General features: G+C 35.1%; 1 protein-coding gene across 1 annotated transcript in view; it reads right to left on the reverse strand.

Annotated features, from left to right (window-relative positions):
* Window positions 1–12,683, reverse strand: part of LOC117167563 (igLON family member 5-like) — a 150,387-nt gene that overhangs the window by 10,363 nt on the left and 127,341 nt on the right. Inside the window, exon 3 of the mRNA XM_033352590.1 lies at window positions 8,811–9,144. Coding sequence (XP_033208481.1) covers window positions 8,811–9,144 — 334 coding nt within the window. The remainder of the gene's footprint in view (window positions 1–8,810; window positions 9,145–12,683) is intronic.

A 12,683-nucleotide genomic window follows, 5' to 3' on the forward strand; every position in this document is an offset into this window, starting at 1 on the left:
TATTTATTTATTCAAATTATGTTATCCACAAAAAAAATAACTACGTAGCTTTTCATAAATATTCTAAATATAAGAAAAATATTACTTTCTAAAATAGCTTTCAATACCGGCTTTTTTCACAATGATAAACCCTACACTCTATCCGTAAACAAACTAATATTGGCAACGTCAAAAACTTCTGCTTCTCGAGTGGCGGTCCGAGAGGTGAAAGGTACGTAGCCAGCTCACACCGCAGCATCACGAAAGAGAGTATGCGATTGGTTGGCGCTCTGTGTTTGTGTGTGCACGGACGGCTCGTGCGGAGCCGTTCCTAGCATGCTGCACCCGTATTTTCTTGTGCGAACATCATTGTGTATCGAGAGATGCCAGCCAAATAAAAAAAGTATATCAGTCAACATTAAATAAATAAAAGTACAAATTTTTCATTATTTTTCAAGTGTTTTGGTAGAAAAAAAAAACACCTTTTTACCGAAATCTACGGAAAAATAAATTGATTAATAATCACTTTTATTTTATTTATATTAAAAATGTAGCTTCGAATATAATTTAATTTCGAGAGAAGCCCGTCAAATATAAAAGTATATCAATCAACATTAAATAAACAAAAGTTCAAATTTTTCATTATTTTTCTAGTCTTTTGGTATAAAAAAAAACACTTTTTTTTACCGAAATCTACCAAGAGATAAATTGCTCAATAATCACTTCCATTTTATTTATTAAATACTAAAAGTGTAGTTTCGGATATAATTTGATTTCGAAAGAAGCCCGACTTATCAATATATGTAGCAATAAACATTAATAATCAAAATTGCGATTTTTGCATTATTTTTCAAGAAGTTTGGCAGAAAGAAAACCTTTCTGAAAGAATCTCACATTATTTGATCAGGAATAAATAGTAAAATTAGTATATTTTTCCGCTGTATTAACTCAAGATACTTCAAAAACTTTGGAAATTTAGCAATATCTTTATTATAATTTTATATTTTCTCAAATAATGAGTCATAAGAAAGGGCTTCGTCTCGCTCCGAGGTATACGCAGGTATAAGTTCTCCAATGTTACCGACATTGCAGTTTTTCACAAGGATAGTCTCAAGTCAAGAATAGATCAGTAGTGACCACTGGCGATAAAGCCGGGAACTAAAAAACCGGTTTTCCGCAGAATTTTTCCTGGTTTATTTTACTTTGTTTTCAGCAAAATCTTGTTTAAATAAATGAATAATTTAATCTTTTTTATTGATATTATGTTTATTATTACTTTCCGCATGGCGGGCTTCTCCCATTTTTAACATCCGAAATTTTCGGAATCAGATAATCTAAGATTCTGTTGATAAAAATTTTAAAAAATGAAAAAAATTAATTTTGAAGAGAACCGGAAGAAGCAGACTGGTTAGAGGAAATTAATTTTCGCAAGTCAAGGTCTGGAAGCCATGTTAAGGAGTGGTAATTTGCTATCGATGATTAATTCAGATCATGTATCGTTGAAGACGCCTGAGAGCTCATCAAACGTCTAGAAGATCGCAATGCCTTTAGCCTTAAAATTGCACTTTGAAATATGTATGGGCAGAGTGGAGAAAAAGAAAAGCGAAAAGCACTTTTCGTTGCGAAGGGTTTCAGACAACGCCCTGATTTCGACTTTCGTGAGTCTTCTATTCAGTTCCAAGGACATAGCAGAAGTTCATCATTGTATAGGAATTAAATTGGTCAAAGACAAAGATAAAATTAGGATTTCTCAGATAATCTACGATAAAGAAATATTGAAGCCTGTATTTTTCAGCTCAAGGATATGAAGTAGTGTCCTTTTCAAGAACTAATTGTCTCATTAATGTCCTTGGCTGTGGGAAATTGTCCGGATATAGCTTTTGCTGTCAACTCAATAATACATTATGACACTTTTTACACTAAGGAACACTGGGTTACAGTCGCAAGAATCCTGCATAACGTAAAACAAATTTGATAACTTGAAATTGCGTTCAAGAAAACAGAAATTGGATTTCAAGCCTTTGTAGATGCAGATTGAATTGATTACACAAACGTAAAAGAAGCCATTTATCTGTGAAGATTCATGGAAGAGATTGGGCTGCAAATGGAAGAACCGACTCCAATTTGGAACGATAATCTAGAACCCCAGGAAGTCGCACAGAATGGAGTGTTTCACTTCCGGACTAAACATGTTCTTAAAAAAATTGTAATTCTTTTATACCCGTTAAAATCAGTAATAACACTTAGACATTCCTTCTGATGAAATCTACTTTATTTCTTAAAATTATCTAGAAACTTGACTAAATATCTTAAAATACATTACCATTTTCGAAAGAAGTGAATATCTATTTGAGATAAGTACAAATAATTAAAAATCCTTCTAATATGAATTGAATTGATCTTATTTATTAAAGTTCATTCCATAAAACTTTTAAAATTTCTCGAAATCTTTAAAATCTATTGAAATGTGTGAAATCTGTGGAGTTTTAAGATATAATAAAATCCTTTATGGATGAAGTTTCGAAAGCATAGGATCACTAACGTATTTTGGAATGGAAGCTTCTAATGTGTCCCCTAAGGGTTTAAATTTTTCTTGCACCTTCTTTCCCATTCCTTTACGCCCCCCCCCCCCACACACTAACTTGGTGAAGGAGAGGGCACCTACAGTTTAAGGTGGGCTCCAAACCACCAAGAGCAACAGCTTTATGTACTTAGAGAGAAAACCTTTTACTCTAGACCTACTGATCCCACGACTCTCCGGAAATGAACAACTCCTTTGTTAGGCTAGTGTTCACCGCATATGCCGCCGAGGCTCTTCCAGAGTGCGAGGTGGGAATTGAACCCGCATGCCGTTGGAGTTGGTCCAAAGCCGATCGTCCCACTTATCACCGACGCACTTAAAACTACGTATACTTTTTTATTTTGACCCGATGATTAAGAATATGATACTGAAAAATGGAGCAAATTAGATTTTCGTGGGAAAATAAAAAAAAACATGTAAAATAAGGTTTTTCTACTTATTTCCATGAGTAATAGAAATTAAAAAATACTTTAGACTTTTTGAAGATGGAAAATCACAAACATTTCATATTTTTTAAAGTATGACTGTTATGTATTACAGGTGTGCCTTTCGGTACCCCATTATATATTGGAAAACTGACCCTATGTGATCTAGACTATTTCTGTGACCAGTCAAAGAAGTGCCTTTACTCACCCCCACCCATCTCTCTCTCTCTCTCTCTCTCCTGAGCTATTATAAAAGGGAACCCATTTAACCTACTCTATTAGTGTGACCAGTCACAGGGGTGCTTTCCTGACCACCGATGAGACGTTAAAAAATCTATTCGACCTACTCGATTTGAGTGACCATTCACAGGGTTCCGTCCGCGCATTTCTATGAGACATTGGAAAATGGAACTTAAATGGCCTACATTATTTATGTGATCAGTCACAGAAGTGCCTTGTGGCCCCCGTGAGAAGTTTAAAAGGGGAGTACATGTGAGCTACATTACTTCTATGATCAGTTCCGCCCCCGATAGTAAATTGGAAAAGGGAATCTATGTGACCTGCAAGTAACAAACAACATGGAATGCTGGAAAGGGAAACCCACGTGTCCTAAATTGTTTCTGTGACCTTTCACAGGGGTGCTTTCCGCCCCCTTAAGATGTTTCAAGGGGGATGATATGTGACGTACGTTATTTTTATGAACAGTCCCATGAATACCTTTGCACTACCCAGTAAACCTTATAAAGCGGATGGTATCTGATCTATTTTAATTCTGTGAACAGTCACACGGTTTTCTCCGCGCCGCAAAAGACTAAAATACTAAAAGTGTCAAACTGCCCTCTATGATTAAGAAAAATAAAAAAAGCTGAGCTCCTCCAAAAAACTATGGGTCGAACGGTCCCATTTAATGAAAAAAGTGGCTAAACTGCCCAAAAAACTACAAATGAAAAGACGCCAAACTGCGCCCGAAAAATTAGGAAAAACAGACATCCTAAACAGTCCTAAAACTGAAGAATAAAATAGCTTGATTATATTGAAGTAAAAAAAAACAAGGGACTGAACTTTACTTATGAGTCAAACTGTCCCATTTGTTTAAAAATCAAGTGGCCAAACTGCCCCATAAAACTAAAAATGAAAAGACGCCAAACAGCAAAATGAGATTAAGAAAAATATAAATCCCAAACTCCCCTAAAAAACTAAAGGTTTCAAATCTTCCGATTATATTTGAGAAAAAACAAACAGTCCGAACTGTTCCAAGAAACTAAAAATAAAAATACTTTCACTTGGGCCATACAAATAAGAAAAATGGAGAGGCTCCACTTTCGAAAGAACTTGAGGGTCAAACTGCCCATGAAAACTGAAAAGACGGAGAAATAACAGCATTTTAATACGTGATCCTATTTACCCGAATAACAGATTTTCGTATCAGCTAGCAACTAGTATAAGGGATCTGCCTTCATTTCCTTTACTCATCCGGCGCCAGCAGCACTTAAAATTGTGAGTATCTCTCTACAAAAATAGTATCTGTCCACCACAGTTTCTCTTGAAATTGCCTACCCCTCAATAATGCTGCTCTTATGCACAGTTTGCTCTAAATTTGAATTAAGGGTGTTGGTTCATTCCGACTTTGATTTTTTTTAAATAGATACGGCACTAATTCCATATTTATTTTTTCCGAAGGATTTGTGAACCAAAGGAAGAAGACTTGTCGGATATCCGAGGTTTAGCGAGATCCTCGGATCAATAAAATATTAAAAAATCAAAAAATTTGTTGAGGAAATGATTATTCTCCCGACAAAAATGAATTTTACGAACGATAGAAACCAGCGGGTAGCAGACGGCAGCATTTGAACGATTGGAATCGTTTGCTAATTTATTTTTTTACTCACAATTCTGACATAATAGAAGAATTCTAGAGATCAACGGCTCTTCCAAGTGGCCAGGTCTTGATGATGATGTCCCCAAAATTTGCGGAATACGTTGCATGTCAGTTCTCTCTGCTGTTTGCTTCATTTCGCAACGTATTTCGCAAAATTTGGGGACACCATCATCAAGACCTGGCCCTTTGGAAGAGCCGTTGCTCTCTAGAATTCTTCTATTATGTCAGAATTGTGAGTAGAAAAATAAATTAACAAACGATTCAAATCGTTCAAATGCTGCCGTCTGCTACCCGCTGGCTTCTATCTTTCGTAAAATTCATTTTTGTCGGGAGAATAATCATTCCTTTACCAAATTTTTTGATTTTTCAACATTTTATTGATCGTAAGATCTCCCTAAACCCCGGATATTCGACAAGTTTTCTTTCTTTGGTTCACAAATCCTTCGGAAAAAATATATATGAAATCAGTGCCGTATCTATTTAAAAAAAATTCAAAGTCGGATTGAACCAACACCCTTGATAGAAAATTTATACATGATCAACATTCAAGCTGCTGATAAAATGTCACATCTCTCAAACCAGGTGGTTTCAGCAACAGTAGGCATATACCGATGCTTACCTTTTTTCTCGCAAACGAATCGACTGAAAGTCATAAACGATTTTTGCAATACCATTTTATCTTGTGTTTACCACAGAACCGTTCCACAAAAATAATTTCTCATTCTCTCAACCATTCTAAAGTTTTCGCATGATCATGTAGAATTATTCTCAGATTGAAAAATTATACTTTTGATCCATCAGGATGAGAGGAAAACGCAACAAGAATAAGAAAAAAGTCAAATGTTGAGAACAGGAAAATGCTCGGGAATAACGAAGGCGCAACTTACGACGTAGAAAGACGGAACCCCTGACGTACCTCACCTTATTATAACCCTCAAATTTTGTATACCTTTTCTCGAAAACTGCCACTAGTAGACCGAAATTAATGAAACATAAAATATGCAATACCATCAGATCCACAAATTTAAATTATATATTTTTCCAAATTCCCATTATTTATGGAAATAATTAGAAAATAATGATTCTATGCTTTGTTCAGTTGTTTTACTCAATGAAGTGGGATAGGTCGAATAGGTTTCACTTTCAAACGTCTCAAGAATGAGAGAGCGCGAAGGCACTCATGTGACAAAAAATGTGTAGATCACATATACGTTCCCATTTCCAACATCTACAGCAGCGATTCCTAAACTTTTTTCGCTCTTTCTGGAGAGCGGTAGGGTCGCCACCCTCAAACTTTTTTCATAATACTTAAACTCAAAGGGGGACACTTGACAGACTGTGATGCGGGCATGTGATGCGCTCGACCTTCCCATTATAAGAAAATTAGAGCCGATTAGGAAAAATGGAAAATTTAGTAAAATATTCATTAGCGAAATTTAATAGGCAACGTTAGATTTTCTATCACGAAATTGATTTAGCTCATTTAAACTTAATTGTGTCATACCTTTCTAACTTCAGTTATTGTAATAGGTCTCAGTCTCAGAGCAATGAAAGGCATTCATGCTAGGTCAACACAAGTAGTCAAATGCTCACAGCGGAGACCCTGTCTTGGAGACTACCGAGCTACCCGGCCCGGGGTGGCATCCCCCTACTGCCGGATAGCCATCCTACCCAGGGTAGCAGTTTGGGAATCGCTGGTCTATAGCCGCGATTCCCAAACTTTTTATGCACTTTCTGAGGAGCGGCAGGGGCGCCGCCCTCACATTTTTTTACAATACCCTGCCGCCAAGGGGGGACACTTGACTGCTTCACTGCTTGACACACCATGCTTCAGGCGAGAGAATTAGAACCGGCTGAGAAAAATAAAAATGTGTTAATATGTTAATAAATTAAATTTTAATTTGTAGATTCAATTTTCTAATCTAATTTGAATCAAATGAAAAGAAAGTTGATGAAAATCGGTTAATATCTTCAATGCTAGTTGACAGTTCTTGTAATTTGGCGTGTTCTTAACGATATGCTTGATTACTCGAAATGTTAACCGATTTTCATCAACTTTTTTTTCATTTTCTAAAAATTACATCAGGAAAATGATTCAGAGAATTAGAATTGAATTGAGTTATATCTTTAGGGTTTTAGTTATTGAAACAGCCTTAAATCTCATATCAATGAGAGGGTCCTCATAGCGGGGGGGGGGGGGCGAAAGGCTGGGCCCAGGCTGGCTTCCCCCTCGGGGGCTGCCCGGCCCAGGGTGGCATCGCCTGCCGGCAGCAGCCGCATCGGCCGGCGGCACTAGTTTGGGAATCGCTGGTCTATAGGGTGCCGGAAGGTATCCCTGTGATAGGCAACACTAATGCTTAAAGAAATATAAAATGTTTGTGATTTTCCATTTTCAACTTCGAATATTCATGCAAATTTTACATAGAGGCTACATAGAGGCTTACATAGAGGTATAATGATTAGTGTGATTGCATGAATTTTTTTGTGCTATTTTTCCCATGAAATTTAAATTTTCGCCTATTTTCACTATCATATTTGTAATCAACGTATGTCAAAAAACATAAGTATACGTAGTTACAAAAAAATTAGAGATCTGACGCTTTTGGAACTACGCCCCCCCCCCTTTCTAACTTATGAAATTCCTTAAGAACATTAATATCTAATAACTTTTTTTTTAATATCTCTAAAAATTTCTTAAAATCTTTGGAAATCCTACATAATTCTTTAAAATCCCTGAAAGTTTTAGAAATATCTTCAAATTTGTTGCAAACTTTTAATAATAAAATGATAATACTTTTGTTCCTTTAAAACCATTAAAATCGTCTGAAAATCAGTAAATACTTAAAAATGATCTTTTTGGATAATTTTAAAGTTTCTTCACATATTTTATCTCAAATAGGCCGAATAAGCGCTCCTTTCCTACCTGCAGAGGCGGCGGTAAGGTATCACTTTCTTCTACTGTCGCGAGCGGCAAGTAAAGTCACAGCATGAAAAGGAAGTTAGTGAGAAGTAAAAAAAAAAAGAGTGAGAAGAATTAATTTTAAAACTGCGTAAAACTATGAAGTGGATTTTGTACTTGAAACGTCGCCCACGCGCGAGTGTACGCGGTACAATCAAGCGTCATTTTACTTCTACTCATTGAGCACATAAATTCAGTCTTATTCTGTCTATTCCTATTCCTTGAAGGCTTAAGTGCTCCTATATCTCTGGTTGAAACCCTTGAAATAATTCTGGAAAACTATTAAATTGAACAAATTTACAAAAAAAATGCAGTGCTTTCTACTTTTGTAAGTAAAGTCAGGTTTCTATTAAAAGTGCTTTCATTCCCTGAGAATTTGGTGAGAGAAATGGAAAACTGCAGAAAAAAATTCCTTAGTATGGCCGGTTACTGACAAGCGAGTATGAATGTAGATACTCGATAGCATCGAGTGCCCACATTTATCCTCGGCTTTGAAATATTCAAGATCTCATCGACTAGTCGATACCTCTGCGTGAAACTGCCTGTTTATTCGAGCGTGATTTTTTTAAACACGCGAAAATAAAAAGACGTTTTACTCTTTGGTACATACGATACTTTATATAACAAAGACATCATTTACAAGTCAATCACTTCTGACATTTGAGGTTAGGTTGACGCTTTCCATAATTGTACAGGGGCGACAGCAAAGGTGCATCATATGCGCATTTGCTGTCCAGTCCAAACGTATAAACGGCTACTTTCAGAACGGCAAATACGCTTATAAAACGCGATATTCTGGTCTGCGTTACATGAGTTATAGTTAAATATTATTCTCTGAATACAAAGTTATACTTAATATCATTATGAATAAAATTAAAAATACTGAAAATAGAAATCCAAAATCCGATTTCTGCATTTTTTAAGCCGAGTTTTCAGTTATATCTTTTCTATTTATTGAATAAATCTAATACATTTTTAAATACAAACCTTCGATTACGTGCACCATAACGTACGCTGGTCTCGCGTTGCTTGGTGCACACGTATAATTTCCACCATGTGTTAGTTTAGTATTATGAACCATAAGAACAGAACCGCTCTTTGTGAGTTCCACTTGAACACCCGGTTCGGAATCGTAGTTTATCATTCGACCCTGACGATACCAAAATACATAAAGCGGTGGTTCTGTGGCTGACATGAGCTGACACTCTAAACGAAGACTCGATCCCTGTTTTACGTGAAGGTCAGGAGCTCCTGGTATTTCGGAATACGCCTCGGTGATTCTCAGCCGGGCAAAATTCTGCTGAACGGGATGTGTCGCTACCTAAAAAATAAAAAATAAATATTCGTTAAAACTTTTGATTTCCTTCCACCTTTCAAAGGCTAATTTATGCAAAAAAATAAGATTACGATTGCAAACCACGCCTAGCCCAAATTAAACCAACACGAGCAAAAAAAATTCGTCTTGGCTAAGTCTTCATCCAGGACATACCCAAGATATAGTCAAGAAGCTTTTTTGAGTTCATCCCTGGCCGCGAGCGACACTTTGTTCTTGGTCTTAAGTCGAAATCTGTCGTCTTCAAGCCGAACTCAAGGACACCGACAACAAAAGGCTCTCACGATCACCGAGGGTTATTACTTATCCGCTTTCAATTTTACAGTATGTTTATATTAATTATGTCCATGGGATTTATCTTTCATGCATTAATACATTTTTTTAACTGCAATAATTATATTTTTTGGATGGCAAATCTTTTTTGTCATTTACGTGGCAAGAGCCACGCACGGCACACAGTGATAAATATGGAAAAATTCGAGCCACGTGATAAGTTTAATCAAATAATAAAAATTTGTTTTCTATTCTTCTCTAAAAATGTTATATTTAATATTTTCAGTGAGAGAATTGTTATAACTAAGCTTATATATTTTTAAATTAACCATGAAACGACTTGACTCAACATCAGTGGAAATTGTTCGAAAATAACACAGGACTACAAATTATTTTTGCGAGTAACATTTTTTCTTTTAATATCTCATTTGTAATACGCACGGAAAATGGATATTAAGACTCAGCATCTGCATTTTCGATTATTGGACAATTATGTGGATATTATGGTGTCATATCTTGCTACTGAAATTTAATATCCAGATATAAACTTTAATATCTGTATATCTTTATATTAAGGGGTGGGTGATCCACCTCTCAATAAAAGCTACGGATAAATTTATCTGACAGATAGGATACTGCAATGTTGATTCACCGTTCAATATGATATCTGCCAGATAAAACGCGAGTTACCAGGAAGTTTACTATCAGCCGGCCAAGGTGACCAATAACGGATTTATCCTGCAGTTAAGTGCGAAATATAGAAAAAAATAAGGGTAGAATATTGAAATATTAAAATTTGGAAGGAATAGCCGAAATTGCTAATCTCTTTATAAATAGGAAACCGTATACAATTCATAGTTATGAAGCATTCCTTTAGAAAAGAAGGGCAACAGCAACGCTATTTTATTTCATTTTTTACTTTTCTTTTTTAATGCAAACATAATACAAATATGACCGTATAGAAAACGTTATGGGATTCGATTTGTAGATTATGTTTATATTCGCTGCTAGTGAAAAAAATCTAAATTTGAATTCAATCGCAAAGCTGTTGCTTCCTGAGGGAATTTTGCATAACTTTATGAATCTTACAACAGAAAAAATGTATAAATATTTTAAACAATAACTGTTGTTTCATGGTTGTCAAATTTCAGGTTTTTTTTATGAAATTAGAGAATAGCAGTACGAAAATTTGTGCATATAACGGTTATATGCACAAATTTTCGTAAATCGAACTTCATTTAACTTTTCTTCATGGTAATGCACTTTAAAATTTTTTTTCGTCACATATAGTAATTGAAAAATTGTTTTTTTTTTATACTTGCATAGTTATATAAACAAAAATGTATTATTTGTGGCAATGCCACATTTGAGATATTTCTGTTTCGAGCTTTAATGTCAGAAAAATTCCAGTGACTTCAAAACACGAAAAGTACTATTGATCCCTATGACTCCCTATATAATTGAAAAATAACTATCAAACACATGTAATAAAGTGGATTAACCCGAAATGTGTACCTGCCAGATAAACCGCCTAGTAAATTCATTCTACTGAATAACTAGCTCACACTTTATATAGAGGTGGATCACCCGGCCCTAAGAGTTTTAAATACCTGCATATTGAATTTGAATATAAGGATATTCGCGCTTCATAATACCTGGATTCATGTTCCATAGTTGACAATCCAAATAACCTAGATAAAACTGTTCCCATCTTTACTTTAAGTAAATAAAATTCTAGAAAAACACGTGTAGTTTCTGAAAATATCTCGCTGCATTACACTAATCATTTAAATACACTGCAGTCCCGTTATAGAAGCCGATTCGGGGGAACCCTTTATCTCCTTCGTACTCTCTCGGGTCTCGCCAAACCATTACGAATGAGGTCCGTATGAAAAATTTCTGTTGGAGTTTCGTCTTAAAGAAGATTTTTTTTTTTGTCATTTTGCCATTTTGGTTTTATAATGTCATAATAAACGTGAAAATGCTTGTGTGGGCTTTTCAAACGACAAAAAATCTATATAATCTCACAGTCGAAATTAGAATTCTTGCAGTTTCACAAAATTCGAAATTTTGTATTTAAGAGAATTATTGTCTGCATTTGTGATTTCGCATTTTAGAAGTAGTTACTTTTAACCCAAAACAATTTATATTCAAACTGATAATACCAGTATGGGTCTCAATAAACATTATATTCGAAAAAGATTTGATATTCCAAATATAACCCCAAAAACAAACTTTTCTACTTTATGCAAGATATGCGTTAAAACTATCTAAAACAAAGGTAAACTAAATATTTGACTGAAATGAGAATCTAAACTTTGCTCTTACGCGTTAAAATATTGCTTTGCATGTTTACCTTAAATGTTTTATGGTCATTGAGCTTCTGGTTTAAAATGAGAGAGTAATCTTTGACCATTGGCCTAGATATAGGATCGTCTCTGCCTCCGACATGCTGCAACCATTCGTAGACAACAGAATTGAAATTCTGATTTTAAAAAGTTCTTGACGATTTCTTTTTTACAAATTCACAACTTTCAACTTCATTTCTTACAAAAGACTTGCGAATATTTTTTTTTTTTAATAGACTGTTTTGTGGCACGAGATTTCACTTTGTCTGAAACCCTACTTCTCTCTTCGAAAGATAAATGCTTTCTCTTGTTTTCTTTCGACATTTTTGTAACAGACATTTCCTAAACAGGGAGTGGCAAAAAGCGAACTGAAGCGCTCCTGCGACATTTTTTCCACAAACTGAAAATGACTGAAGCAGAAGACACGGTTCACTCGAGGGTAATACTCTATAATAATGGCAACATTTCTAGCGAGATTACAGTGTACGTGTACTAAAAACAGTATGATCTGAATAAATTGTTGAATATTTTAAAGAAAAACGGGCTTGTTGTAAAACATTTACATTTTTGCAAATCACTACGATTATTAAAAAAAAAACTTAATTCTTTTGAAAATATTTTTAAAATTATTTAAACTAGACTCCTTCCAATATAAGAATGCTTGTATTTGATACACCTTTTTTTTACTTTTTAAAGTTATATGGTCTGATAAAACTGAACACTGCATCACTTTTATCTATACAATGAGCTGCAAAAGATTTTTCTTATTTTCGGCTTGAAATCCCGAATAAAAATGCTTCGACTTGAGTTCGAGTAGAATTGCCCCCAATCTAGACATGCTGAACTCGAAAAGTTCGACTTGAGCTTGTCTCAGTTTTGAGATTGAGCCAGACTTAAATTGATGTC

Source organism: Belonocnema kinseyi, chromosome 2 (assembly GCF_010883055.1).
Source record: "Belonocnema kinseyi isolate 2016_QV_RU_SX_M_011 chromosome 2, B_treatae_v1, whole genome shotgun sequence".
Taxonomy (NCBI): Eukaryota; Metazoa; Arthropoda; class Insecta; order Hymenoptera; family Cynipidae; genus Belonocnema; species Belonocnema kinseyi.